Genomic DNA, 27,421 nt, shown 5'->3' on the forward strand with positions numbered 1-27,421 from the left:
CAAATTTAGAAATATTTATATCATAATTCCATTCCATCCTCAAGAACTCATCTGTTAAGTTCTTGGGCCCAAGCTGTTACTACTACACATATGCCAAAAACACTACAAAAATACTCTGTTCATATTTTAAAGCTTTCTTCTTCCATTTCATTCCCAGATTTCTTGCCCCACAGAAGAGACATAAATATTGAATGTTAAATACAACATGAAAGAGCAAAAACTGGATGTGTGTGTTTAAGATGTAAAGAAAGAAGTAAAAATTGTCCAGTCCTGTTTATAAATGAGATCACGTGGTTTTGGCTTTGGCCATGGGCTCTGTCTCCTGTTCATACTCTATCTCTACATAGGCTCGTTTTCTCTGCCAAGGTCCTTTTTTCAAGGGTGTTTTGCCTTTATGTTTAGCATTCTGGTCCTTCTCCTCTTCCTCACTGGAAGATTCACCATCCTGATCTTCATCACTGCTGGCATCCAGTTTATCCATATCCTAGAGTGGGGAGAGAAAAAATAGGAGGGAAACAATGCTAGATTAGTTGCCAAAATTGCCTTCATTGTTCTCTCACAATTTATAACAATCTTGTCTCTGCATGTTCAGAAACCCTCCATTTTTGCTGCAGGCCAAAGGGTCTATTACCACAAAGCTTACCTCAAAGTCACTTATGTCACTCTCATCCACCTCATCATCTTCCACAAATTCTCTTTTCCCTGCATCCTAAAATAAAGCACAACTGTCAAGTTCAAAGTACATAATAAAGCACATCTAGGGTTTAGTCTCTGGTAAGTAAGTACATAATCAGAATCAGAGTCTACTTGCTATGTAATCAATATCTGTTATTATTGTTATCGTTAGGTGCCGCCAAGTTGGTTCTGGCTCATAGCAACCCTACACACAACAGGATGAAAAACATTGCCCAGTCCTGCACCATACACACAATTGTTTAAATTTGAGCCCATTGCTGCTGCCATGATGTCAGTCCATCTCGTTTGGGGTCTTCCTCTTTTCCACTGACCCTCCACTTTACCAAACATGATGTCCTTCAGGGACTGATCCCTCCTGATAATATGTTGAAGTATGAGGAGATGAAAGGCTCTTATACCATAACTTAAATGTGTCAATTCTGCTCAGGTTTTCCTTACTCATTGTCCAACTTTCACATGCATCTGAAGCAATGGGAAATATCATGGCATAGAGGAGGTGCACTTAGTCCTTAAACTTGTATCTTTGCCCTTGAACACTTTAAAAAGGTCTTTTGCAGCAGATATGTCCAAATCAATGCATTGCCTATCTGTTGACTGCTGCTTCCATGAATGTTGACAGTGGATCCAAGCAAAATGAAATTTCTGACAACTTTAATCTTTTCTCCATTTATTATGATGTTATTTATTGGCCCAGTTGTGAAGACTTTTGTTTTCTTTACACTGACATGCAATCCATAACAAAGTCTCTTATCTTCATCAGTATTTTAAGTCCTCTTCGCTTCCATCAAGCAAGATTGTATCAGCTGCATATCCAAAGTTGTTAATAAATCTTACTCCAACCCTGAAACCACATTTTTCTTCATATAAGCAATATCTATTGCTGTTAAGTACTGTCCAGTCGATTCAAACCCATAGCAACCTTGTATAGGGTTTCCAAGGAATGGCTAGTGAGTCTGAACCACTGACCTTGTAATTCAAGCTGATCTTGCAGCTGAGTGCTTATCCTACAGCACCATCTAATACTTCTGAATCAAGAAATTGAAAATATTTATCCAACGTTCTCAATTCAAATCATTACAGGTAAAACGTCTTTTTAAGTGACTAAATTCAGTATATACAAAGGGACTCAAAATCTTGGTATAGCCAACTAAAACTAGTAATTCAAATACCATAGAAATGTTTTACGTAGTCTGAGTGTACCGTATAATTTAATTAAATATCTACTTACTAAATTAGGTTTTTCCCTCAAAATACTATCTATTCAAATACTTCTCTTACTGAATAGTAAGATTAAATAAGATTAAACCCTGTATAAGTTTCAGTAAGTTCCTTCGTAGTATATACTTCATTAGTAGATAAGGATTTGTCCATTCCTGTCACGTGGCAGTAATAACTTTTTTATTGTTCTTGTTAAGTGCTGTCAAGTTAATTCCAACCTATAGTGCTACCCTATATAGGGTTTCCAAGGAGCAGCTAGTGAGCTTGAACCAATGACCTTGCAGTTCAAATGGCTTTGCAGTCTGGCACATTAACCCACAGCGCCACACCAAGACTCCAGGAATAACTGTATACACCAATAAATAAGATTAAAGTTATCAATGCAAATACAGTCCTGGTTGAGTCTGGAGAATAAAAAGCAGCCATTGCCAAACCAAAATTAGTCTGATGATAGAAAAACACGACCAAATAATTATTACTGGTTAGGGGAATTAAAGATGTTATTCCGTGCCTCAATTAGAAAAAAAGCAGGCTTAGTCCTGTCTAGGTTACTGCTTGACAAAACAAAAAACACACAAGGCTTACCTCATCATCATCATCTTCATCTTTTTCCTCAGCATCTGAAGAGTCACTCTCTGCCTCCTGCTGTTCTAAGGCCTTGTCGAAGGCATGAATGGGGAAGTTGTAGATGTCACCATACTGAAAAACAAACAGACTGGCTTTAATAAATTTGGATATTATACTTGAAGTTCCACTGTCTAATATATATATATTTTTTGCCTCTGTATTTAAATGAGAATACTTACTGACCAACATTTCTATATTATTTTTCAAAGTCAGCAATGGCCCATTTTAACACTTAAATTATCAGCGATTAAGATCTAACAGGTAACTTCTAAGATGATGGAACCAGATCACTTAAAATTTAGTCTGTAAAACCCATGAAATGCCATTTTACTGATATGGGAGACATAGAAAAAAGAATTCATGTGTCTGGAGATAATACAAATTTTTAAAAAGAATAGGATAATATGTAAGGGGAGCCAAACTATGGCTTTTATACAGAGCGCTGCACGTGATGCATTTAGGATCTGATGTTGGGAAGAATGGCAAAGAGGGAGAGGTCTCTTACACTGAAGAGAGAATACTGAGGGTGAATGGAGAGTACCAAGGGTGGCCAAAGCACTTTATGCACCAGTGGACTATAATGAGGAAGCCAAGGCCGTAATTATATTTATTTCAAGGATAAAATCAGAGTGGAGACCTTTCTAACATCTTTAGATTTCCAAATAGTTTCTAGCAAGGTATTAACACCTAAAAAATAAAATTTGTACCCCAAAGTTCTTAAATTTCTCACCGTGTCCTGTTTCAGTCTCTCCAGCAATTCTTTTTCAATGGCATTGTCCAGCTGGGCAGCTATTAATGCTTTTTCCTATTAAAAAAAAAAAAAAAAGGGAGAAGTTAATTTGCTTCATTAGTATTCATTTTTCAGCTTATCAAAGTGGTAAGAAACTATTACTTTTTGTATAAGAAACATGTAACCGTTTCTTTCCCCCATGATAAGCCATCTGCCACCTCAACCAAATAGATTTTTTCCACTTTATCAAACCTTGGGAACTTTTCTATTAAAAAATTCCTGTGGATTTGTAAAATGCAATTGAATGTCTCAAAAAATTAGCCTAGAAGCATGATTTTGTAAAAGCTGAGAAAATAGAAGAGGAACTTTTACCCATTTATGTTTTCTAGTGGTTGAGAGGTTGCTAACCTCAGAGTCAGCAGTTCAAAACTACCAGCCGTTCCACAGGAGAAAGATGAGGCATTCTGCTACTATAAAGATTTGCAGACTTGGAAACCCTGTGCAGGGTCACTATAAATTGGAACTAACTCCATGGCACACTACCATCAAAACCACATTAGATTTAATGTGACAAATAGGAGGAGAAAAAAACCTCTTCCTCTAAGGATCTCTCATAGAAAAAGAAAAAAAAAAAAAGCCTGGAGCCAACCTAAAGATAAAAACTGATCTCCAATTTCTTTTTGTCTAAGATTTTACATAATTTTATTGTGAAAGCCATAGAGTTTTTAAGGCACTGTACAGTGAACCCAGGTTAGGGTGATTAACTTACACTGTGTGGGAGAAACTGGAGGCACATGAATCAGTAAATAGATTATTGACATTTCACTTTTATTTATTTATTATTTTTTTTAAGATTCAGACCAAACTAATTGCTTGGTTAATTTTATTCTTTCCTTCAACTGTTAGATTAATTTTACCAACTGTGTTCTTCAAGTACAACTGGAATGCTGTATTTACACTTTAGAAGCTGAAATAGAAGGCAAAGACAATTTTGGGGTCAGAGATGGCATGTTTCTCATAGGGGTGATTTCGTGGGGTATTATGCATTCTGAAGGACAGTGAATGGCAAAGGATCCTCCAGGCTATTCCAGGACAAAAGCTAGATTGCTGCACACTTTGATAGACCTGAAAGTACCACCTGCTGCTGGGATTCACCTACATCAAAGGGCTCAGACACTGTTCTCCTTCTACCAGGCTTTTGTTTTAGGAGGAGGAAGGTGTGTGACTGGAGGCAACTCTACAGCTGTCGATGTAGATCAAGTGATGGGGTTTTCTCTGTTCTTCACTGAGCTGTACATGGGAACCATGAATCTGATTCTTCATTTTTAAAAATGGCTCCAGCCAGGTACATTAGTCCTGTCCTTCAGATGTCTCTCCTTATCCTTTCTGTTCTAACAGCGTTGGGCATGTTCCCATCACAATTTCTTCCATTATTTTTGGCTTTAAGATATCTTTGATCTGATGTGGAAGGGACACTTCATAGCAATACAGGGAACTGGTATCATACAGCATCATCCTCTTGAGTTACCAAGACTATGCAGTTCCAAAGCCGCAGTATCACCTCTTGGTAAGCAAGTGATACAGGCTCCATGTTTGCAGTGAAGCCCCCTGCCTCATCTTTGTGCTCAGGTGTTGGGTAGATCCAAATGAAGCCATTGTTACCCAGAATAACTGAGGCACCACATGGCGAGTCATGGAAGTGAGTCTTTTGCCGTTTTACTAGTAAGGGAGAAACTTGGACCAAAACACCCTGGCCTAGTTTTCCATCTTTGTGTGAAGAAAAACAGCTCCTTCAGAGAACACTACCTGGACCTCAGCACTATTAAGTTCCCTGTCCTGAAAGACACCTGTCATTGCAAGTTCAACTGCTGCAGATCTTCTCAGCTCTCCTCCGGGAAGGTTCATGGATAAGAGAAGGAAGACTGAATCCAGCCAGGTGTTGGTCTCCACCTTCCATCTCCTCTGTTGAACCTCTGTGATTCTTCCCACTACAATGTCTCCAACTTCACCATTATATCTGGTTTTCAAAGCTTTCATACAAATCAACTTTTTTACTCTTTTCACAGAGCCAGCCCCAGATGCTATGAGTTTCTCTTCCCCCATGTGGGTCCCATTACCCCACATGAAACCCGTGTCTGTAGTGATCAGGTCCCCTAGCACTAGCAAGTGTTTTTTGGTTTCGCGTCCCAGGTTCTCATTAACAGGCTTACAAGCGATGGGAGGCCTCATCTCCATCGCCATCTTGGCGCCAACTATTTGCACATCCATTTTTCATTGTTTTCGTAAGTGAGGCACTCACACTAAGGGTGATGCATTAAGGTATAGGAAAGAAAATACTCAAAACTTCTTAAAAATAAATGTTACACTATTTATCATGAAGACTTGGAGTCCTGACTCTGTCTATAAACCAAAAGTTGTGTCAGATATAGTGAGCAAGATATCCTGAGTGAAGGGCATGCTATTGTTTTGAAAATGGTGTCCATGCTCCCTTATTCTGAGTATTATAACAGCTGTTTATATTTGCTTGGTTAAGTGAAATTTATATATGATACTAAATAATTTGTGATAAAATTTGTAGTAGTTATATGGGTATGCTGGTTACCTAATGCCATAACGAGTTGCCGCTGGTTCCACCCTAACTCCTGGTGCCCCTACAGTCAGAACTGCAAGGCACAGGGTTTTCCGGGCTTACTTTTTAGACGTAGACCTCCAGGCCATTCTCCAAGGTACTTCTGGTTAGGCCCAAACTTCCAACTTTTCAAATGACATAGCACTTAGAAAAGTTGCAGAATTTAAAAGACAAGTCATGAATTTTTTCATAAAAAGAAAAATGTTCCATATTTGCCAACCTTTTCTGAAATGGCAAATAGCTGTTACCTTACCAGAAACTTTTAAAAAATAGCAATATATTCCTTTAAAAAAATGTAACATTTTAAGTGAATATGAATAAGAATACTTTCAAAAGTCGTTTGGATGTTATTACATCTATGTGATACTGTTAATGAAAACTGTGTCCTATAAAAACTACAATTACAAAGTTAATAATTTGGAAACAGACTTTTTCAGCTCATTTGAAAATCTTCCAAATCTAGATTTTTTTTCAGAGGGCTTAAAATGCATTTGCCAAAAACAGAACAATTTAATTTCTTCTGAAAGATTTGTAAGAATATCTGCTTGGTAATCAGGGAAGATTAAAAAAAAAAAAAAAAAAAAGAGTCACTGGCTAGATTTGAACCAAAACTTCTTCATTACTGGCAAAGGAGAATGAAGAGTAAGTACTGAATACAATGAACAAAGTACATTTCTATGCATCCTTGAGATAGCTATCAATTATTGATACCTAGTCCTTAAGAGATAAATTTACACTCAGCTACGAATCAGACCTTCATTTCACTACATCACAAACCATTATCATTTACAACATACATAATTCACGAAATTCTATATATAAAGTAACACTTCTATGTAGTATTCAGATTGGGGAGTGTATTTTAAAACTCTGCTGATAAATCTAATGGCAGAAAGTTTGTAGACCACTAATGCAATTGATTTGAAATAAAGAACTCTAAAGTGATAATGGGAATAAATCATCGAAATTATAACGCTAATTCTTGATAGACAACGACCGATCAGGCAAATATATGAAGCATAAATTTCACTCAGCTTGTATAAGCTATTAGTGCAATAAAACAGATCGCCACTGAATTGATCCCTACTTACACAGTCTACAGGACAGAGTAGAACTTTCCTGTAGGGTTTTTATGGCTGTATGTCTTTACAGAACCACATCTTTCTCCCATGGAATGAGTCACTGGTAGGTTCTACTTGCCAGCCTTTCAGTTACCAGTCAAGCTCTTAACCACTGCATTACCAGGGCTCATCAGTGAGATACTCAGGTATAACTGTCCAATAAGCAGAGTCTTGGACAAAAGTTGGAGATTCATGACCATAGGAAATTTTCTATGACTAGCACAAAGATTACCATCACTATTCCTTTCTAGTAACAAACCTTCTGTTAGCTTAAGCACCCCATTTTAATCCCCAGGGTAGGTTACAATGTAAGATAGTGAAAACCAGATGTCTTATACAGTTAACTCTGTTAACCACTATTATAGTTGTTGTCAAGACAGCTCAAGATTCATGGCAACTTGATGTATAACACAACACCTGATCTGAACAGTTTGCAGACAATGGCAAATTAATTTTTATCATGAGACCTGTCTGCAGAATCCTCCCTGAAATGAAAAGATGGAAATTAAGGATATTAGAATAAGTTACCTCTCTTCTTTTTTCCCTCCTCTCTACCTTCTTACTCAAAGGAACAAGTTTCTTCCTGTGGGAAACACAACACATTATCAGAAAACCCATGTACATGTACTAGGTGTTCTTTTTAAAAGGTAAGAAAAAAGGACTGGAATTGGAGGGCTCAGCTTCATATAACAAGATTATAGGATTTAAAATTCTATAGAAATTAATACTCAAAAAGCAAGATATTTCACATATATTTTAATGTACTTGCCTCTGTTTTCTTAAGGCATTCAAAGACTTCTAAGGTCATTTGCTATCCTGAAATTAATGCACCAGTGAACTGAGAGAAAGGCAGTTTCTGTAGAAGACTAAATCTTAGCATTCTCTGTAGATCCCAATATAGAAGTGGCAGGGTCTTGATGCAACTGGCATATCATAGTCCACAAACACAATATTCTATATCCTACTTTGGTGAGTAGCAACTGGGATCTTATAAAGTCATAAGCAGTCATCTAAGGTGCAACTTAACTGGTCTTCCCATGTGCAGAAGAAAAAAAAAAGAGTGATGAAAAGTGAAGATACTTGTAATCAAACAGTCCAACAAACTAATGGACCAGGGGAACGATCATCAGTATCCATACCAACTGTTCTAAAACTCCTGGACAGATCAGCAGACAATATAGACCAAAGCTAAAATGATAAAAACTAGGTTTAATGGTGAGAAAGAGACTGGAGAAACCTGAGACTATGGCCCTTGGCCACCCTTTAGGTCTAGAATGGAACTCACCCTTGTGGCCCAAGTGGTGGATAGGGATACAGGGATGGGACAACAAAACTAGGGAAGTATATGCTCATGGAATGGTCAACCATTCAAGATCAAAAGGGCAACATTTATGAGGGGACAGGGTTCAGATCAAAAGGGGCTGAAAAGGAGGGAGGAATAGAAATAGGAACCATAAGAAGTATGATAACTGGTAAAATCACTGAGATGGAACAAAGTGTGTAATTTATTCGATGTAAAACTGATCTGCTCTGCAAACCTTCACTCAATTCCCAATTAAAAAGTTTTATATTACTTTTTAAAATTAGTGTTGAATCAACCCAGAGTACATATCTTACATGTTTGTTCTTTCACATTTTAAAAGATAATTTTCACATCCTTAATACATTAGACTTCTGGTGTGGCACTGTGGGTCAATGTGCCAGACTGCAAAGTCGTTTGAACTGCAAGGTTGGTGCTCCAAGCTCACCCGCTGCTCCTTGCAAACCCTATACAGGGTCACAATGTGTCAGAACTGACTCGACAGCACTTAACAATAATACATTAGGAGTCCAGGTGTGGCGTTGCAAGGTAAGGACTGGATGGCTAACCACAAGGTTGCTGGTTGAAACCCATGAGCCACTCTTTGGAAACCCAACAGAGGATGGCTGTGAGTCAAAATGAATTTGACAGCACTTAAACAATAAACCAAATGTGAGGGGAGCCCTGGTGTGGTGCTACAGGATAAGCACTGGACTGCTAACTGCAAGGTTGGCAGTTCACACCTACCAGCTGCTCTTTGGAAACCCTACGTAGGGTTAGAGTCAGAACCGACTCAACAACACCTAACAATACATTAGAAGCCCTGGTGGCACTGTGGGTTAGGTGTCAGGGTACCAACTGCAAGGTCAGTAGATCAAACTCACAAGCTGCTTTGTGGGAGAAATGATGAGGCTGTTTACTCCCACGAAGATTTATAGTTCTGGAAACCCTACAGAATCACTATGAGTTGGAACCAACTGGATGGCAGTGGGCTTAATATACATTTCCTCAGGGGTTATAAAGAAAATTTCCTCGAGTTGTTTTTCAAGTTGTACTAAATTATTTTTAAAATCCTGAAAAACCAAAGGGTACTATTTTAACATGAGGTAATGTTTTTGTTAGCTGCTGTTGAGTTGGTCCCCAACTAATGACAATCTATGCATAATGGAAGAAAATGCTGCCGAGCTCTATGCCATACCCATATGTTGTAGATTGGACTGTTGTAATCCATAGGCTTTCATTGATGGATTTTTTTAGAAGGAGATCACCAGGCCTTTCTTCCTAGTTCATCTGCCTTAGAAACTCTACTCAAACCACTACTGACAGATGGGTAGTGGCTGAATATGAGGTATTGTTGTTAAGTGCCATAGAGTCAAAGTTTTGATTTATAGTGACCCTGTATAGGGTTCCCAAGGAACTGTAGTGGGTTTGAATCACTGACCTTGTGGTCCAGTGCTTTTCCTGAAGGTGTACTGGCTAGGAATCTAAACAGGTCTTGCACATCAAAGACGAATATGCTACCACTGAATTACCATGGCCTCGTTCTTTTTCTTAGCATGTTATAAATGACTAAACAAAACTGATTTTAAACGAAAGTATTATTAGTGATTTCACAAATTAGCTTCGTGCCGTACTTCATGGAAAAACAGACAGATGAAAAGTCAAGAAATAACATGAACCACCTTAGTACTTACTGCCGCTTTAGTGTAAGTTTTCGGATTCGAATTAGGTACTGGGTGATTTTGGTGAATCTCTGCTTACATTTGTGTCGAATAAAACGAGGCCAGTAAATGAGATTTTCATCTATTTGCTCCAGTGCTTTCTCATAGTTCTTACTGAGCCTGACCTGCCAAACATAAGAAAGGACACTGGAAGGGCAAGTTTTATTAAGTCTTTACTTCAGTGACACTTCATGATAGCTGCAAAATGTAATCTTGAGTATGAGTAAGAAAGAGAAAACAACATATGGAACTTTTACTCTTGATCATGGTTATTCTAATTTTATGTCCAAATCTTACCCGTTCCCAGAGACGCCTAGGAAAAGCTGCTCGTTCTATGACCTTCATATACAAGTAACACTGTCCTGCAGGAACAAGTAAATACCTTTAGTATTATTTGTAGAGACTAAAGCACAGTCTTGTAAAAGCTGGTACATAATTTTCAGGGAAGTTAAAACTAGGGAGTCACCTTTCTCTTCTTTGATAGTGGCATATTGACTGTTTGCCAGGGGGCAGGATGACCGATTACACAGGCCAGTCAGGCTGTACTCATTTCTGCAAAAGCCCTGAGTCTTAGTTCTAGAGTGGAAAAAAAGTAGCAAGGATTATCAAATGTATTCGTTACTAGACAACTAAAGGAATCTTTATCTGAACTGTAAATCTGGACTCACCTGATTTTGAAGGAACAAAATTGTTTGTTTCCTAGGGTATCCCATATAACCTACAAAGACAAAATCAAAACCCATTTCAATTGTTCTAAACCAACAGATGGCATATTAATTAAAAAAGATAATGCCTCAGGACAATATCTGCTTTACTGAATAAAGGACCCTTTGTAAAGCAATCTGAGGGGCTTTCTTTTCTTTACACAAGTAATAGATTCTTATAAAAAATTAAAAATACAAATTAACAATAACTATAACCCCTTTACCCAGTGAGTATAAGCATTCTGTGAATGTTTTTTCAGTTTTGTCTATACCTGTTTAATACTATTCCTACATATATGTTGAACAAAAACAAAATATCACACGTATTTTGAATCTTTTTTTTATTTAACCTATTCATTATACTTAAAAAAATTTTTTTTGAGAACATAATTTAATTCATAGTACTCAGTCACTTTTAGGCAGCAGAAAAGTAGGACAATTTAAAGTATAAGGTTGGGGAAAAAAATCTCAGTATATAAACCAATAGCTCCTGTTAATCTGGCTATACATACCATTCAGCATTTACTGTGCACTTAATTTACATACGGTACTAGCATCTTCAAGGAGCTTTGGTAGTATAGCAGTTACGAATCGGGCTGCTAATCTCATGGTCAGCAGTTTGCAACTACCAGCAGTTCCGCAGGAGAAGGATGAGGCTCTCTGCTCCTGTAAAGATTTATAGCCTCAGAAACCCTATTTAGGGTCATTATGAGTCGGAACCGATTCCGAGGCACATCACCACCACCACCACCAGCATCTTCAAGTCTTGACACACTAGGCACACAGTGAAGTATTTACTGAATGAAGATAAGTATAAGGGGGCGTCAAAACATTCATGGAAAATTTTCATTATCTTTTAATTTGCCCATGAACTTTTTAAAGCTGCCTTATATATTTCTTAAGGAGTTTTATCTATCTCACGGTGGTTTAATGCGATGGGTTGCAAGGTAGGTTTGAACCACAAGGCTGGCAGTTCAAGCTCATCAGCCACTCCTTGGAAACCCATACAGGGATACTATGAGTCAGAACCAACTCAACAACACTTGACAACCATATTAATACCTTAAAGCTTTGGTGTCGTGTTGTAGGATAAGTACTAGACCACAAGGTCGGTTTGAACTGCTAGGTCAGTGGTTCAAACGTACCAGCTGCTCCTCAGAAACCCTGTGAGTCGAAACCAACTGGATGGCACTAACAACAACAACAGTTAGGAAAAGAGGTAGAAGTAAGCAAAGAATCATAAAGTAGAAGCAAAAATGCTGCAATAGAGGCATATAAGAGTAGAAGAACTTTTGAGTAAGCTGAAAGACTTTAAAGCAGTAAGGGGGTAAAAGTGGAACACATTTTAGGAATTTTACAGGATGTGTTTGTAGGGGATAGTAGGAAATAGATAAGAAATGAAATTTAAAAAGTAGAAGTCAAACAATTAGAAGCATATATGCTAGGGAGGTAGTCCCTGGGTGGTAGACTTGGCTATCTGCTTCCCATTGAAAACCCTTGTGGAGCAGTTAACTGAAATTGCTTGCAATAATCACTCTCTATGCTCCAGAATGTCAAATCCAAAGGATGATTATCAGCACTAATTTTACTGTCTTCACTGAATTTGCAAAGGTTGTTTACCCTGTTTTCTGGGATTACACAGTTTTCTGTATTTTGTTCTGTCTGTTGTTTTAAGTGCTGTCTAACTCAGTTCCAACTAGCAGCAACCCTGTATAGGGTTTCCGAGGAGCAGCTGGTAAGCTTGAACCACCGACCTTGTGGTTCCAGTGATTATCCTACAGCGCCACACCAAGACTCCTTGTCCTACCTATTGGCTGTTATTTCCATGCTCCTTTGTTGGCTTCATCTCTTGCTTGAATTCTAAATGCTGGAATGTCTCAGGGTTTGAGCTGGGGATCTTTTCTGTCTGTTCATCCAGGGGGACTCATTCAGGCTAGTGGTTTTAAACATCATCATTAAACTGATGACTCCCAAATTGTCATCCCTGGATAGATTTATCTCCTGACACCAGGTTTATACATACACCCAGATGCCTACTTAACATCTCCACTTTGGTATCTAAAAGGTAACATAAACACTAACATGGCCAAATGGAGCTCTTAAGTGCACACCACTCAGAATACCCTACTCCTTTATTCCCTTTTCTTTATTCTACAAAGATTGACGTAAACCTATGGAGCAGCTCCACTCCCACCCACAGGTCACTCACTAGCTAAGAGTCAGAAACAACCTGATGCTGTCGGATTTTTAATTGTTGTCGCTTCTCTTTTGCAGCAAGAGAAATAATTATTACTAGAAACACTATGAGTCCTGGTGTGGTGCTGTAGGATAAGCCCTGAATTGGCAACCACAAGGTTGATGGTTCAAACTCACCAGCTGCTCCTTAGAAACCCTATCAGGGTCGCTTTGAGTAGGAACCAACGCCAAAACATTTAACAACAAACAAGAAAAGCTAAGTTGCTCTACATTTTAAAGGAATGGGATGGGGCAGAGAAGTTGACCAAAGTGTGGAAACATTTTATGGACTAGAGTTTAGCAGACTTTTTAGATATGTCTCATTCATGATCCTGAAGCAGCTGCAGGGTGCTTAGGAAACTGGGGCATTGAGAGAGGGTCTTCTGAAATATGCTAAGATAACAGACCCTTTAACGTTCTTCCAGTGATGTGATTAAGAAACAAAAACAAGCAACAGCTGCTCTCGAGTCAACGCTAACTAATGGTGACCCAGTATGTGTCAGAATAGAAATGTACTCCAAAGCGTTTTCTTTTTTGAAAAAAACCTTTACGAACGTTCTATTGAATCCAGCCATAGGGCTGTCAATGGCTGTAGGGGGTTTTTTGTTGTTGCTTTTTGTTTTTAAGAAGTAGATCACCAAGCCTTTCTTTCAAGCCACTTCAAGGTGGGCCAGAACCTCCAAGCTTTCGGATAGCAGCTAAGAGTGTTAGTTAGCTATCTGTACTATTCTGCAACTCCTCCCTATTCCATTTAAAACTAAACCCACTGCAGAAGACTTGATTCTAACCCAATCCTACTCATTCTTCAATCTTCACCATCTCAGTAAACAAAACCACCACTTAACTATTTGTTCAAATCCAAATTCAATGGATTCCTCCATTGTCTTCACTTACACCATCACCAAGTCTTATCTGCTATACTGATAAAACAGATCACAACTTCATCGATTTCATCTTGATGTGGCTCTGTGGGTTAAAGCACTGTAGTTTGAACCACAAGCTGGGCGGTTCAAGCTCACCAGCCATTCCTCAGTAACCCAGGTCACTCTGAGTCGGAACCAACTCAATGGCACTTAATAACAACAACATTAACAACTTGGAAACCTGGTATGGAGCTAAAGGATAAGCAATGGACCACAAGGTCGGTTTGAACTGCAAGGCAAGCAGTTCAAACTCACCAGCCACTTCTCAGAAACACTATACAGGGTTGCTAGGAGTCGAAACCGACTGGACAGCACTTAGCAATTAACACCTTAGTCAAAGATATCTTCCACCACACTCCATTTTTCTAGCTTTTTATCTTACTCCCTTTCAAAAATCCTTTACAAAGCATCTAGAGAAATTTTCACAAACAAGTCTGATTACTTCCGACATTGCTGTTAAGTGCCTTTGAGTGACTATGGACTCACAGCATCCCTGTATAGGGTTTCTGAGGAGCAGCTGGTGGGTCTGAACTGCTGACCTACTGGTTGGCAGTTCAATGCTTATCCTACAGCACCACACCCGGACTCCCGTTCCCTATTGAAACCCTAAAAAACACTTACTAAATGACTCATGGACTTGATTTGATACCTGTGCCCAATTTCATGGCCTATTATTCCTCTGCCCCTTGATTCCTATAACCTAGTTACACTGATGTCTTTTCCATTTCTTCAGATCTTAGTACTTTATTGTTCCTACTACATGGATTGCTTTTCCCTCGCTCCTTAGTGGCTGCTTCAGTCTCAACTTTTAGAGCACAGCTCAAATGTCACCTGTTCAGAGAACTCTTCTTTGACTAGTCTTACCTGAAGTGGTCTCTCTCCAAGACAATCTACTTCATCTTTCACAGTAGTCATTACACAGTGCAATGACTAATCTGTTAATCCGTATATTATCTGTCCCCCATCACCTCCAAACACCCAAAACGCTCCAGGAAGAAGACAGGTGGCTTGACACTTGCAATCTCTAGAGACTGCCACAACGCCTGGCACATTCTATGCATTTACTAAGTAGTTCTTCAACAACTAAATGAGTGAATTTAGAACGCTCTTAAACTTAGGTAGAGTGGAGCAAATACAGAGCAAAATATGACAAACCTAATACAGGAAAAACAGACTGAAAAGGAACATGTGTACGGGATATCGAGATCCTTAAACTTAGGCCTTAAACCTCAGCCAAAATCTCTCCTATCCCTTGTTTCAAAATAGTCTGGAGAGGCTGGCTATACAGCATGTACTCAGTCTTTGTTAGGCACCTCGGACTGACCACGTTGTCCCTGTAGACTGAGGAGCGGCCTGGAGTCCCTAGTAGACACTAACAGCGCCACATTCGAAAATGGGGATTCCGGAAACCTGCCCGGAGCCACATAAGACATAATGGGCCAGTTAAGTGTGCAGTTTCTGAGTATCCTAAAGCGGACGAAGCACCCTGCATAAGCCCTGGGAGGCAAAAGAACAGGAGGAGACTTACATCATCTGACTGCATGGTGTCGGTATCTCAGCGTGGTCAGTTGCGAGTAATAGCAGACATGCTTCTTCCGAAGACTCATATCCGGAAACTACTAGTCTCACCTATCGCGAGAGAATCTGAGACTCGCGAAGGCTCACAGCGCCCTCTGTCGGCTGAACTTTTGTGCGTGCCTCCACGTTCCGGTCCCTATTCCTTCGGTCAGTGCGTGCTCTGCGTTTGCTCAGAGATTGCCTGCGAAAGTAAACCGAGCTGAAAAGTCCGCACTGATCCGCACTGAAGGACGTAACACCCAATCGGCTGTCTACGTCATTTTCCGACTTGCGGTTTCAGATTCGGGGAGTACTGGCTACCTAGGCCGCCCTCCCTTCCCCTTCTTTGCGTGGTGATGAATTAGGGAAAGGTGCGGACCGGCGCCTACTGAGCCGAGTAAGGAACCTCTGGCTGTACCTTCTCGTGAGGCAGCTCGGGGCTACATTGTTTTTACTCCTTCACTAAGTCTGTTGTTGTTTTTAGGTGCCATCAAGTCTGTTCCGACTCATAGCAATTATGTGCACAACAGAACGAAACACAGCTGGTCCTGAGCCATCCTCAAAATTACTGCTGCCCTTGAATCCAGTGTTGCTGCCATTGTACCAATCCATCTCATTGGGGGTCTCTTTACCAAGCATCATATCCTTTTCTAGGGACTTGGACCCTCCTGATAATATGTCCTATGTGAGACTAAGTCTGGTCATCTTGGCTTCTAAGGAACACTCTGATTGTACTTCTTGCAACACAGATTTGTTTATTCTTCTGGCGGTCCATGGTACCATAAATATTCTTCAACACCATAACTCAAATGCATCAGTTCTTCAGTGATCTTCCTTATTCATTGTCCAACTTTCACATGCATATGAGACTATTGAAAATACCATGGCTTGGGTCAGGCGCACCTTAGCCATCAAACTGGCATCTTTTGTTCTTGAACACTTTACAGAGGTCTTATACAGAAGATTTGCTTAATGCAATACGTGGTTTGATTTCTTGACTGCTGCTTCCAGGAGGGTCAGTGGTGAAATCTGTGACAACTTCAATCTTTTCTCAATTTATCATGATACTATTTTTTAGTCCTGTGGTGTAGATTTTTGTTTTCTTCACATTGAGAGCCAATCAAACAAGCTTGTGTTTGCTAACTCTATGGAGCAGCAAAGTTGGTGAGGTAGGTATGGCACTTTTTTAACCAAAACACTCTGTCCCTGGCTAACACCTCCTTTACTTATTCCCACAGACATTGCTGTTTGGTGCTCCAGTGGGTCCCGATCTTTAAAATTCAATTGCCAGATAACCTTTCAAAAACGAAGAACTAAAAATTCCTTTCTGCTTTTCTCATGTTTGCTATGGAAAAAGAAAACCTTTACTGCTTCACATCATTTTATAACAGAAAGGACATTTTAATAACAAAAGTGTAAGAATAGGGATGAATCCTTAGGTTTACTACCACTGAGTTATGAAATAATGTACTACATATGTTTGTAGTTGTTAAGTGTTGTCGAGTCAATTCCAACTCATAGAAACTCTATATAGGGTTTCTGAGCAGCGGCTAGTAGATTTGAACCACCGACCTTGCAATATTTATCCTACAGTGACATATCAAAAAATATAGGTATTTTAAATTAGCTGCAAATAAGTGAAAACTAAGAATCAGAACCATTCTGCTGGGAAGCAGGGATTTATCATTCACTTTTTGAGCTATACTTGGGTTATAAAAAACAATGGTTATTCACTAAGATCATACTTCCAACGTATTGTCGGGAGGCATCAATCCCTGGAGAAGAACATTATGCTTGGGAAAGTGGAGGGTCAGTGAAAAAGAGGGAGACCCCCAACAAGATGGATTGACACAGTGGCAGCAATGGACTAAAGCGTAACAACAATTGTGAAGGTGTAGGATCCAACAGTTGGAATACATCCAAATCAAATTGACTACATCTGTGGAAAGAGACAATGTAAATGCTCTATATCATCAGTCAAAACAAGGCCAGGGGCAGACTGTGGAACAGATCATCAATTGCTCATGTGCAAATTCAAACCGAAGATGAAGAAAATGAAAACAAGTCCATGAGAGCCAAAATATGACCTTGAATATATTCCACATGAATTTAGGGATCATCTGAAGAACAGATTTGATACATTAAACATTTAAGACCAAGACCAGAAGAGTTGTGGGATGACATTAAGAACATCATACAGGAGAAAGCAAAAAGTCATTAAGAAGGCAAAAAAAAAAAAAAAAAAGGAAAAGATCAAAATGGATGTCAGAAGAGACACTGAAACTTGCTCTCCAGCATAGAGATGATAAAGCAAATGGAAGAAATGAGGTACAAGAGCTCAACAGAAAATTTCAAAGGTCAGCTCTAGAAGATAAAGTCAAATATTACAATAAAATGTGCAAAGATCTGGAGTCAGAAAACTAAAAAGGAAGAACACACTCAGCATTTCTCAAGCTGGGGAAACTGAAGAAAAAATTCAAGCTTCGACTTTAGTTATTGAAAGATTCTCTGGGCAAATTATTGAATGATGCAGGAAGCATCAAGATAAGATGGAAGGAATACACAGAGTCACTGTACCAAGAGGAAATCATTGATGTTTAACCATTTCAAGAATTAGCATGTGATCAAGAGCCAATGATACTTAGGTAGGAAGTCCAAGGTGCATTGAAGGAATTGGCAAAGAACTAGGCATCAGGAATTGCTAGAATAAAAATTGAAATCTTTCAAGAAAGTGAGGCGGCACAGGAGGCACTCACTCATCTCTGCCAAGAAATTTGGAGGACAACTATCTGGCTGACTGATTGGAAGAGATCCATATTTGTGCCCATTCCAAAGAGAAATGACCCAACAGAATGTGGAAATCATCGGACATTATCTTTGCTATCACATACAAGTAAAGTTTTACTAAAGGTAATACGGAAACGGCTACAAGCATACTTTGGCAGAGAACTTCCAGAGGTTCAAGCTGGATTCAGAAGAGGCCGTGGAACGAGAAATATCATTGCTGATGTCCAATGGATCTTGGCTGAAAGCAGAGAATATCAGAAATGTTTACTTGTGCTTTATTAACTATGCAAAGGCTTTTAATTGTGTGGATGATGACAATCTATGGACAACATTGCAAAGTATGAGTATTCAGGAACATTTAATTGTGCTCATGAGGAATCTGTACCTGGCCCAAGAGGCAGTTGTTCAAAAAGAATATGGGAACACTGAATGGTTTACAATGAAGAAAGGTGTGCAACAAGGTTGTATTCTTTTACCATACTTATTCAACCTGTATGCTAAGCAAATAATCTGAGAAGCTGGGTTCTATGAAGAAAAACATGGTATCAGGATTGGAGGAAGACTCATTAACAACCTGCGATATGCAAATGATACAACCTTGCTTGCTGAAAGTGAAGAGGACTTAAAACATTTTCTGATGAAGATCAAAGAGCACAGCCTTTGGTATGGATTGCATCTCAATGTCAAGAAAACAAAACTCTTCACCACTGGACCAATAAATGACATTCTTATCAATGGAGAAAAGATTGAAGTTGTCAAGGACTTCATTCTTCTTGGATCAAGTATCAACACTCATGGACGCAGCAGTCAAGAAATCAAATGATATATTGCATTAGGCAAATCTGCTAAACAAGACCTTTTTAAAGTGTTGAACAACAAAGATGTCAGCTTGAGGACTAAGGTGCACCTGACCCAAGCCATGGTATGTTCAATAACCTCATATGCATATGAAAGCTGGACAAAGAAAAAGAAGACCATAGAAGAATTGATGCTTTTGAGTTTGGTGTTAGGAGAATATTGAGAGTGCCATGGGCTGCCAAAAGAACCAATAGATCCAATTTTGAAGAAGTGCAGCCAGAGTGCCCTTTGAAGACCAAGATGGCCAAACTTCGTTTCTCATACTTCGGACACATTGTCAGGAGGGACTAGTTTCTGGAGAAGGATATCGTGTTTGGTAAGGTGGAGGGTCAGAGAAAAAGAGGCAGACCCCCAACGAGATGGATTGGCCAAGTGGCAGCATTGATGGACTCAAGCATGGCACCAGTAGTGAGGTTGGCCCAGGATCCGGCAGTGTTTCCTTCTGCTGTGCATAATGTCGCTATGAGTTGGTGCCAACTTGATGGCACCTAACAACAACAACATGACCCAGAAATCTCACTCCAAGTTTAATAGACATGCATACATATGTGCCTCAACAGACATGCAGCATAAATATATTCATAACAGCATTATTTGTAATAACAAAAAAACTGGTAGCAACTCATGTGTCCATCAACAGACAATAAATTATTACTTATTCAGAAAATGAAATATTCAATATCAGTGAAAAAGAAAAAGCTGTGGGTATGTACAATAATATAGATGACCCTAATAAACATATAATATTGAGTAAAAGATGCCAGACACAAAGAACATGTTGTAGCTGTTTATTGTTGCTGTTGTTAGTGTTGTCTGGACCCTGTTTAGGGTTTTTATTCATAGGTTTGAACCACCGACTTTGCAGTTAGTTGTTCCAATCAGTCAGCCAGATAATTGTCTTCCAAATATCTTGGCAAAGATGAGTGAGTGCCTCCTGTGCCGCCTCACTTTCTTGAAAGATTTCAATTTTTATTCCATCAATTCGTGGTGCCTTGTTCTTTGCCAATTCCTTCAATGCACCTTGGACTTCTTATCTAAGTATCATTGGCTCTTGATGATAGGCTACCTCTTGAAATGGCTGAACATTAACCATTTCCTTTTGGTAAAGTGACTCTGTGTATTCCTTCCATCTTATCTTGATGCTTCCTGCATCATTCAATAATTTGCCCAGAGAATCTTTCAATAACTAAAGTCGAGGCTTGAATTTTTTCTTCAGTTCCCCCAGCTTGAGAAATGCTGAGTGTGGTCTTCCATTTTGGTTTTCTGATTCCAGCTCTTTGCACATTTTGTTGTAATACTTGGCTTTATCTTCTCGATCTGGGTCATAGAGCCTACCAAAACCTACTGTCACTGAGTTAGTTCCAACTTACAGCAACCCAATATAAGGTTTCTGAGACTAAATCTTTGAAGGCGTAGGAGTCTCCTCTTTCTCTGTGGAGCAGCTGGTGGGTTTGAACTGCTGACCTTGCAATTAGCAGTCCAAAGGCTAACCCACAGAGCTATCAGGTTTATAAAGCATGTGCATATTGTGTGGATAGACCATTTTCCATGGGCTGTAACAGTTACACCACCACAAACCCTGCATACAGTTGTATTCCTTTTAAAGTTTGTAACCATTTTAGTGAACATAATAACATAAGGAGCTCTGGTAGCGTAGTGGTTACGAATCGGGCTGCGAACTTTAAGGCCAGCAGTTCGAAACTACCAGCCGTTCCACGGGAGAAAGATGGGGCTTTCTGCTCCTGTAAAGATTTACAGCCTCGGAAACCCTGTACAGGGTCGCTATGGGTCGGAACCGACTCGAAGGCACATAACAACAACAACAATAACATACTACTGTTATGTTAAGTTATATTTCCCTGATGACTGAAGAGGTTAAGCACCTTTCCACATACTTTTGGACTATTGGAATTCCTCTCTGTCAAAGAGCTGTACAAGTCTTTTGCCCCACTAGCTCCAACCCCACTCTTTAAAAAAATATTTTGTCTTTTTCCTTTTGTCTTGTAGGAGTTCTCAAATTCTGCATATAAATTCTTTGTTGGTTAAATTTATGGCAAGTATCTTCACCACTCTGTGGGTTGCTTATCAAAATTTTGTGTGTGTGGTAAATACATATATACAGGTAAGAGATTATTTGCCATTTCTGCAATCTCCACATAGACAGTTGTTGTTGCTAAGTGCTGTCAAGTCAGTGCCAACTCATAGCAACTCTGTCTAGGGTTTCAAGTTCTGAAGCATTAATTATGTTCATCATGCTGTTCAGCCGTCATCCTTAACAGTTTCTGCATTTTCCCAACACTCTTAGCAGCAATTGTTTTGTTCCCTAAGTATCATATCTTCCTTCCTGCCTATCTGTGGTAACCAGTAACAAAACTTTGATGTCTATACACTTGTTTATTCTAGATATTTCATACTATTGGGATCACATTGTTGTTAAGTGCCATCTATTCCATTCTGACTTACAGTGACCCTGTCTAGAGTTTCCAAGGAGTGCCTGGTGAGTTTGAACCACCAAACTTGTGGTTCAAACTGTCCTTGCTTTGCAGTCCAGCGTGTTATCGTGCAGTACTATACCAGGACTCCTAGATATTTCATATAATTGGGATCACATAATAGGTATTAAATGACTTCTTTCACTTAGCATAATGTTGACAAGATTCATCCATGTTGTAACATGTGTCAGGAATTCTCCTCTCCTTGTGACTGAGTAATGTTGTGCTGTATAAGTACACTGCATTTTGTTTATCCATTTTTCTGTTGATGGGCAGTTAGACTGTGCCCACCTTCTAGCTGTTGTGAAGAACACTGTAATGAACATGGGTGTACAATGTGATTTGCTCTTTTCATTCTCTTAATGGTCTCTTTTCATGAACACAAATTCTTATTTTTAATGACATCCAAGTTTTCAATCTTTTCCTTTGTTTTTGGTGGTGTTGAGAAGGAACTGTTGTGTGGAGTTCTGATGTGGTGATGCAGCATAATGCACTAGACTGCAAGGCTGGTTTGAACTGTAGCATTAGTGATGTTCATCATGTGTTTAGCCATAATCATTGTTAATGACCCACTAGTCGCTCCTTAGAAACCCTAGACAGGTTGGCTATGAGCTGTAAGTGACTCGATGGCATTTAACAACATAGGAGTCCTGGTGTGGCGCTGTGGGCTAATGTGTCAGACTGTAAATTAGTTTGAACTGCAAGGTTGGTGGTTCAAGCTCACCAGCTGCTCCTTGGAAACCCTCTACAGGATTGCTATAGGTTAGAATCGACTTGATGGTGCTTAACAACAACAACAATAGGATAAGTCAGGAGGAACCAGTCAATGGAGAAGGATATCATGTTTGGTAGGGTTCAGGGTCAGAGAAAAAAATCGGAAGACATTCAACGAAGTGGATAGGTCAAGTGGCAGCAAAGATGGACTCAAACGTGGCAACAATTGTGAGGTTGGGCCAGGATCGGGCAATGTTTCATTCTGTTGTGCATAAGGTCACTATGAGTCGGTACCGACTCGATGGCACCTAACAACAAATAGGATAAGTACTGGACTGGTAACCTCAAGATTGGTGGTTCCAACACACCAGTTGCTTCTTGGAAACACTCTATTGGATTGCTATAAGTCAGGAGGACTCAATGGCACTTAACAACAACATCTTTACCAACTCATCTTTACAAAGAAGGAACTTGAGGAACTCTGTACTGGAGTTCTGCAGGATAAGTCAGGAGGGACCAGTTGCTGGAGGAGGATCTCATGTTAGGACTAGGTAAGGGAACTGAGGTGCCTAGGGTAGCAGCTACCAATCTCAGGGACATGTAGTGTACTCTAGGTTTTTCATTTAGAGTCCTGGTATGCTGCTGTGAGTTAATGCACTGGACTGCAAAGTTGGTTTGAACCACAAGGTCTACAGTTCAAGCTTGCTGGCTGCTCCTTGGAAACCCTATACAGGGTCGCTATGGGTTGGAACCGACTTGACAGCACTTACAACAACAACAACAACCTAGTCCTGGTCCTTGAATGATCTCTCTAGGTCTATCACCTTGTTCTTATTGTTGTTGTTAGGTGCCATTGAGTTAGTACCAACTCATAGCGACCCTATGCACAACAGAATGAAACAATGCCAGGTCCTGCACCAACCTCACAATGGTTGCTACATTTGAGTCCATTGCTGCTGCCACTGTGCCTGTCTGTCTTATTGGGGTTCTTCCTCTTTTTCTTCGAATCTTGGCTTTATCAAACCTGGTATCCTTCTCCAGGGACTGGCCCTTCCTGATACTATGTCCAAAGCATGAGAGACGAAGTCTAGCCATCCTGGCTTTCAAGGAGCATTCTGGCTGTATTTCCAAAACAGCTTTGTTTGTTCTTTTGGCAGTCCATGGTACTTTTAATGTTCTCCTCCAACACCATAACTCTAATGCATCGATTCTTCTATGGTCTTTCTTAGTCACTGTCCAACTTTCACATGCATATGAGGTTATCACTTTTCAGACTAGGATAAAAGAATTTTAATCAGATTATCTGAATTTGGCAGTCAAGTGATTGCCAGTTCGTTATCCTTCATCAGTGAACTCAAACTAAATGATCATCCTGCTTGGGCTACCCACCAAACACTATGAGGAGACTAATTTACGGGTGCCCAGACTTGGGTTTCAGTACAGATTACACTTTAATGTAAAGAAAACAAAAATCTTCATAAGTAGACTAATAAACAACATCATCATAAATGGAGAAAAGTTTGAAGTTGTTAAGGATTTCATTTTATTTGGATCCAAAATCATGGAAGCAGAAATCAAATGACTCATGGAAGCAGAAACCAAACGACCTATTGCATTATGCAAATGTGCTGCAAAAGACCTCTTTAAAGTGTTAACAAAGATGTCACTTTGAGGAGAAAGCTGTGCCTGACCCAAGACAAGGTATTTTTAATTGCCTCAATTGCTTGAGAAAGCTGGACAATAAATAAGGAAGACCAGAGGAGAAGAGATGACTTTGAATTTTGATGGTGGTGAAGAATATTGAAAATACCATGGGCTACCAAAAGAAGGAGTCCTCTGGACTGCAAGGCGGGTTTGAACCACAAGGTCCATGGTTCAAACTCACCAGCCAATTCTGAGAAACCCTATATAGGGTCCCTATGCTTTGAACCGACGCGACATCACTTAAAAACACTACCACCAGAAGAAGGAACAAATTTGTACAAGTCTGTCCTGGAAAAAGTACAGCCAGAATGCTCCTTAGAAGCAAGGAGAGAGACTTGTTTCATGTACTTTGGACATATTATCAGGATCAGTTCCCGGAGAAGGTTATCCTGCTTGGTAAAGTAGAGGGTCAGAGAGAAAGAAGACGACTTTCAAGGAGATGGACTGGCAGTGACTGCAACAATGGGCTCAAACAAAGCAACAATTGTGAGGATGGCGCAGGACTGGGCAGTGTTTCTTTCCTTCTGTATGTGTAGGGTTTCTATGAGGTTCAGGCTCAGGCTTTACTTAAAGGGTTCTCAATTTTACTGAATACGTAATGCAGGCGATCCCAACAAATGACTCTGAGTGTGCAGTACCTTAGTAGACTATGGCTGGAGAAAAGGACATCTTCCTCTGACTTGTTTTAGAAGAGGCGCTAAGGAGATTTCTTGAGAACGTTCAACAAGCATTGCACGCCTCAGGTGGACAGCGCCCCCTACTCATGAACTGGGTAGTGGCTGGGTCTTTCTCTAAAGTTCCACTTGCTTTCAAACGGGATACTACTAAAAACCTGGATCACGGATTATTTGGCCTGGACACTCTCAAAACCATCCCGGTTAGCTGTTTTCGCCATTTCCATATCGCCTTTCCAGGTTTTCTCTTTCGCTCTGATGGGGGCGCAAACTGAAAGTGAAAAACAGCCGACTGGTTAGGCACAGTGAGCCTCCTTCCCCACGAAGAGGTGAGTGTGCATCACTGGGTCTTTTCTGTCTTGAGTATTAGTTTAGTAGGGGCCGGGTCTTGACACTGAGAAACAAAAGGAGACTTTTTTGGTGCCCGCGGAAACTCGGAGGTTGCCGCCCGGAATCACCACCAAAGGATCTTCTGTGCGCTAAGGAGGGCGTGCATGTACAAGACTGATGGAGTTGTGTGCTGGAAAAGAATTGAAGTCAGCTTGGGGAACATAGGATCCTTGGGCAGCGCTGATGAGCTAGGCGTTCCCGAAACTCGGTTTGAGATTAAAACCTATCAGGTGGTTGAAGAACCCTAGGTGGGAGGCAGGTTGTGGCCGATGCGTCTGCTGGAACCCTGGGGAGCGGCGCACGGCTCCCACTGTGGGGCCTACTGTGATCTGCCTCCAAGCCATTCCAGTTTCCGGACCTCACTCAGCTCTGTGTAGTACGAACCATTCTTACTCTCCCGTGTTTTCCCTGAGGTTCACTTGTTGCTAAAATGTTGTGTTGGAAGCAGTAGCAGTTCTGCTTTTCCAGCTCTAGGGAGCATTGTGCATGTAGTGGAGAGAAAGCTCTGGAAGAGCCCCAAGGACAGCTGACTTCGGTTACCATTTCTTAGGCAGTTTTGTTGCCGAATAGTCCTCAGAGTAAAACTCATTTTGTGTAAGATAAAACACTGCTGTGATTTAAAGACATTTTTCTGAGGATCTTCTAATGATTGTTGTATATGGAGCAAATGTAACGCAAAGTGATTGTTTTCCTTCACCCTACAGTTTCATCAGGCTGCCCCCCACCTCACAGCTATTTGTTAAGTGCCATCGAGTCGATTCCGACTCATAGTGACCCTGTATAGGGTTTCCAAGCAGCAGCTGGTGAGTTTGAACCGCTGACCTTGCAGTTCAAATGGCTTTGCAGTGTGGTGCATTAACCCACAGCGCCACACCAGGACTCCCCCTCACTGCTATAGCTCCATGGAAATAATTGTTGTTGTTGTTGTTAAGTGCCGTCGAGTCGGTTCCGACCCATAGCGACCCTGTACAGGGTTTCCGAGGGTGTAAATCTTTACGGGAGTAGAAAGCCTCATCTTTCTCCCGCAGAGCGGCTGGTAGTTTCGAACCGTTGACCTTAAGGTTCGCAGCCCGATTCGTAACCACTATGCTACCAGAGCTCATGGAAATAATTGGGTGGGGTATATTGTATGACGTGACTTGGATTTTTAATTTCATTTGTGGAATGACACACACAGGTGGGGTGCCCAGTAATTCACTACACATTAGTTGTTGTTGTTATGTGCCGTGGACTCGGTTCCGACTCATAGCGACCCTGTACAGGGTTTCCAAGGCTATAAATCTTTACGGGAGCAAAAAACCTCATCTTTCTCCCTCGGAACAGCTGGTAGTTTTGAACTGTTGACTCTGAGGTTAGCAGCCCAATTCATAACACTACACTACCAGAGCTCCTTACATTAATAAGTAAGCACAAATAAGCCTGTGCCTACCTTGCTACTAGGTACTTCACTAACAGGCTTTGATTCTACAGGAAGGTGCGGCCGGATTGGAAGACAGAACAATACGAGTCATATTTAGAAATCTTTCATGTTGTTAAAAAAATGTGAAATTGTTCATTATAGATTAGCAAATAAGCCCGTGCTTACCTTACTGGGTAATCTGATACTAATGACACATGCATGCACTGTGACTGTGTTCAGTTTTGAATTAGGCAAATTGATTTTCAGGACCGATTATCCCTTACACATCTTCCCAAGAGAAGACACCCCAGGGACATAAGACGAATCTTGGGCTTGCTAGTAGTGACACACTAGGTCATTGTTTCTCCGTGGTCCACCATGACCTTGGGGAGCACTGGCAGCAGAGTGGGTTAAGTGTTGGGTTGCTAATTGCAAGGTCAGAAGTTTGAATCCACTAGCTACTCCATTTGAGAAAGATGGGGTTTTCTGCTCCTGGAACAATCTACAGATTTGGAAACCCTATAGAGGGTCGTTATGAGTCCGACCTGCTTCCACAACACACAACGACAGAAACCATGATCTCAGATGGTGGATTCATGTTTTGTTTTTTTCTTTTAGGCAGAGCCTGAAAATCTACATTAAATAAATACTCCAAATATTGGCACACTAAACTGGAGAGCTGCCCAAGCCGCAGTTTCAGAAATTTGTCCTTCCAGTCCAGAGGCAATATTGTAACATCAGGTGATCCTTTAAGGTCTGTTCCAGTTTTGAAATTTTGTGCTATTAGTAATTCTTTATTTACTTGTTTCCTGCTAGATGGCAGTATTTCACAGTGAATTAAATACATACACCATCTGAACTGCTACTCATTATTTTGTTGTTGTTGTTAAGTACCATGGAGTCAGTTTCAACTCATAGTGACCCTGCACAGGGTTTCCAAGG

General features: G+C 40.2%; 1 protein-coding gene and 1 pseudogene across 1 annotated transcript; both read right to left on the reverse strand.

Moving 5' to 3' along the window:
• Positions 1-286: 286 nt before the first annotated feature.
• Positions 287-15,467, reverse strand: LOC102817358 (protein MAK16 homolog). The gene is made up of 10 exons (XM_006859976.1): positions 15,433-15,467; positions 10,711-10,760; positions 10,509-10,618; positions 10,340-10,404; positions 10,016-10,167; positions 7,550-7,604; positions 3,272-3,346; positions 2,500-2,613; positions 644-709; positions 287-484 (listed from the first exon to the last, which is right to left on the reverse strand). The coding sequence occupies exons 1-10, from the start codon at positions 15,445-15,447 to the stop codon at positions 287-289; spliced, it is 900 nt and encodes a 299-aa protein (XP_006860038.1). The 5' UTR covers positions 15,448-15,467.
• LOC102816971 lies at positions 4,649-5,512 on the reverse strand (annotated as a pseudogene).
• Positions 15,468-27,421: the final 11,954 nt, after the last annotated feature.

Source organism: Chrysochloris asiatica, unplaced genomic scaffold (genome assembly GCF_000296735.1).
Source record: "Chrysochloris asiatica unplaced genomic scaffold, ChrAsi1.0 scaffold00035, whole genome shotgun sequence".
In the NCBI taxonomy this organism is placed as follows: Eukaryota; Metazoa; Chordata; class Mammalia; order Afrosoricida; family Chrysochloridae; genus Chrysochloris; species Chrysochloris asiatica.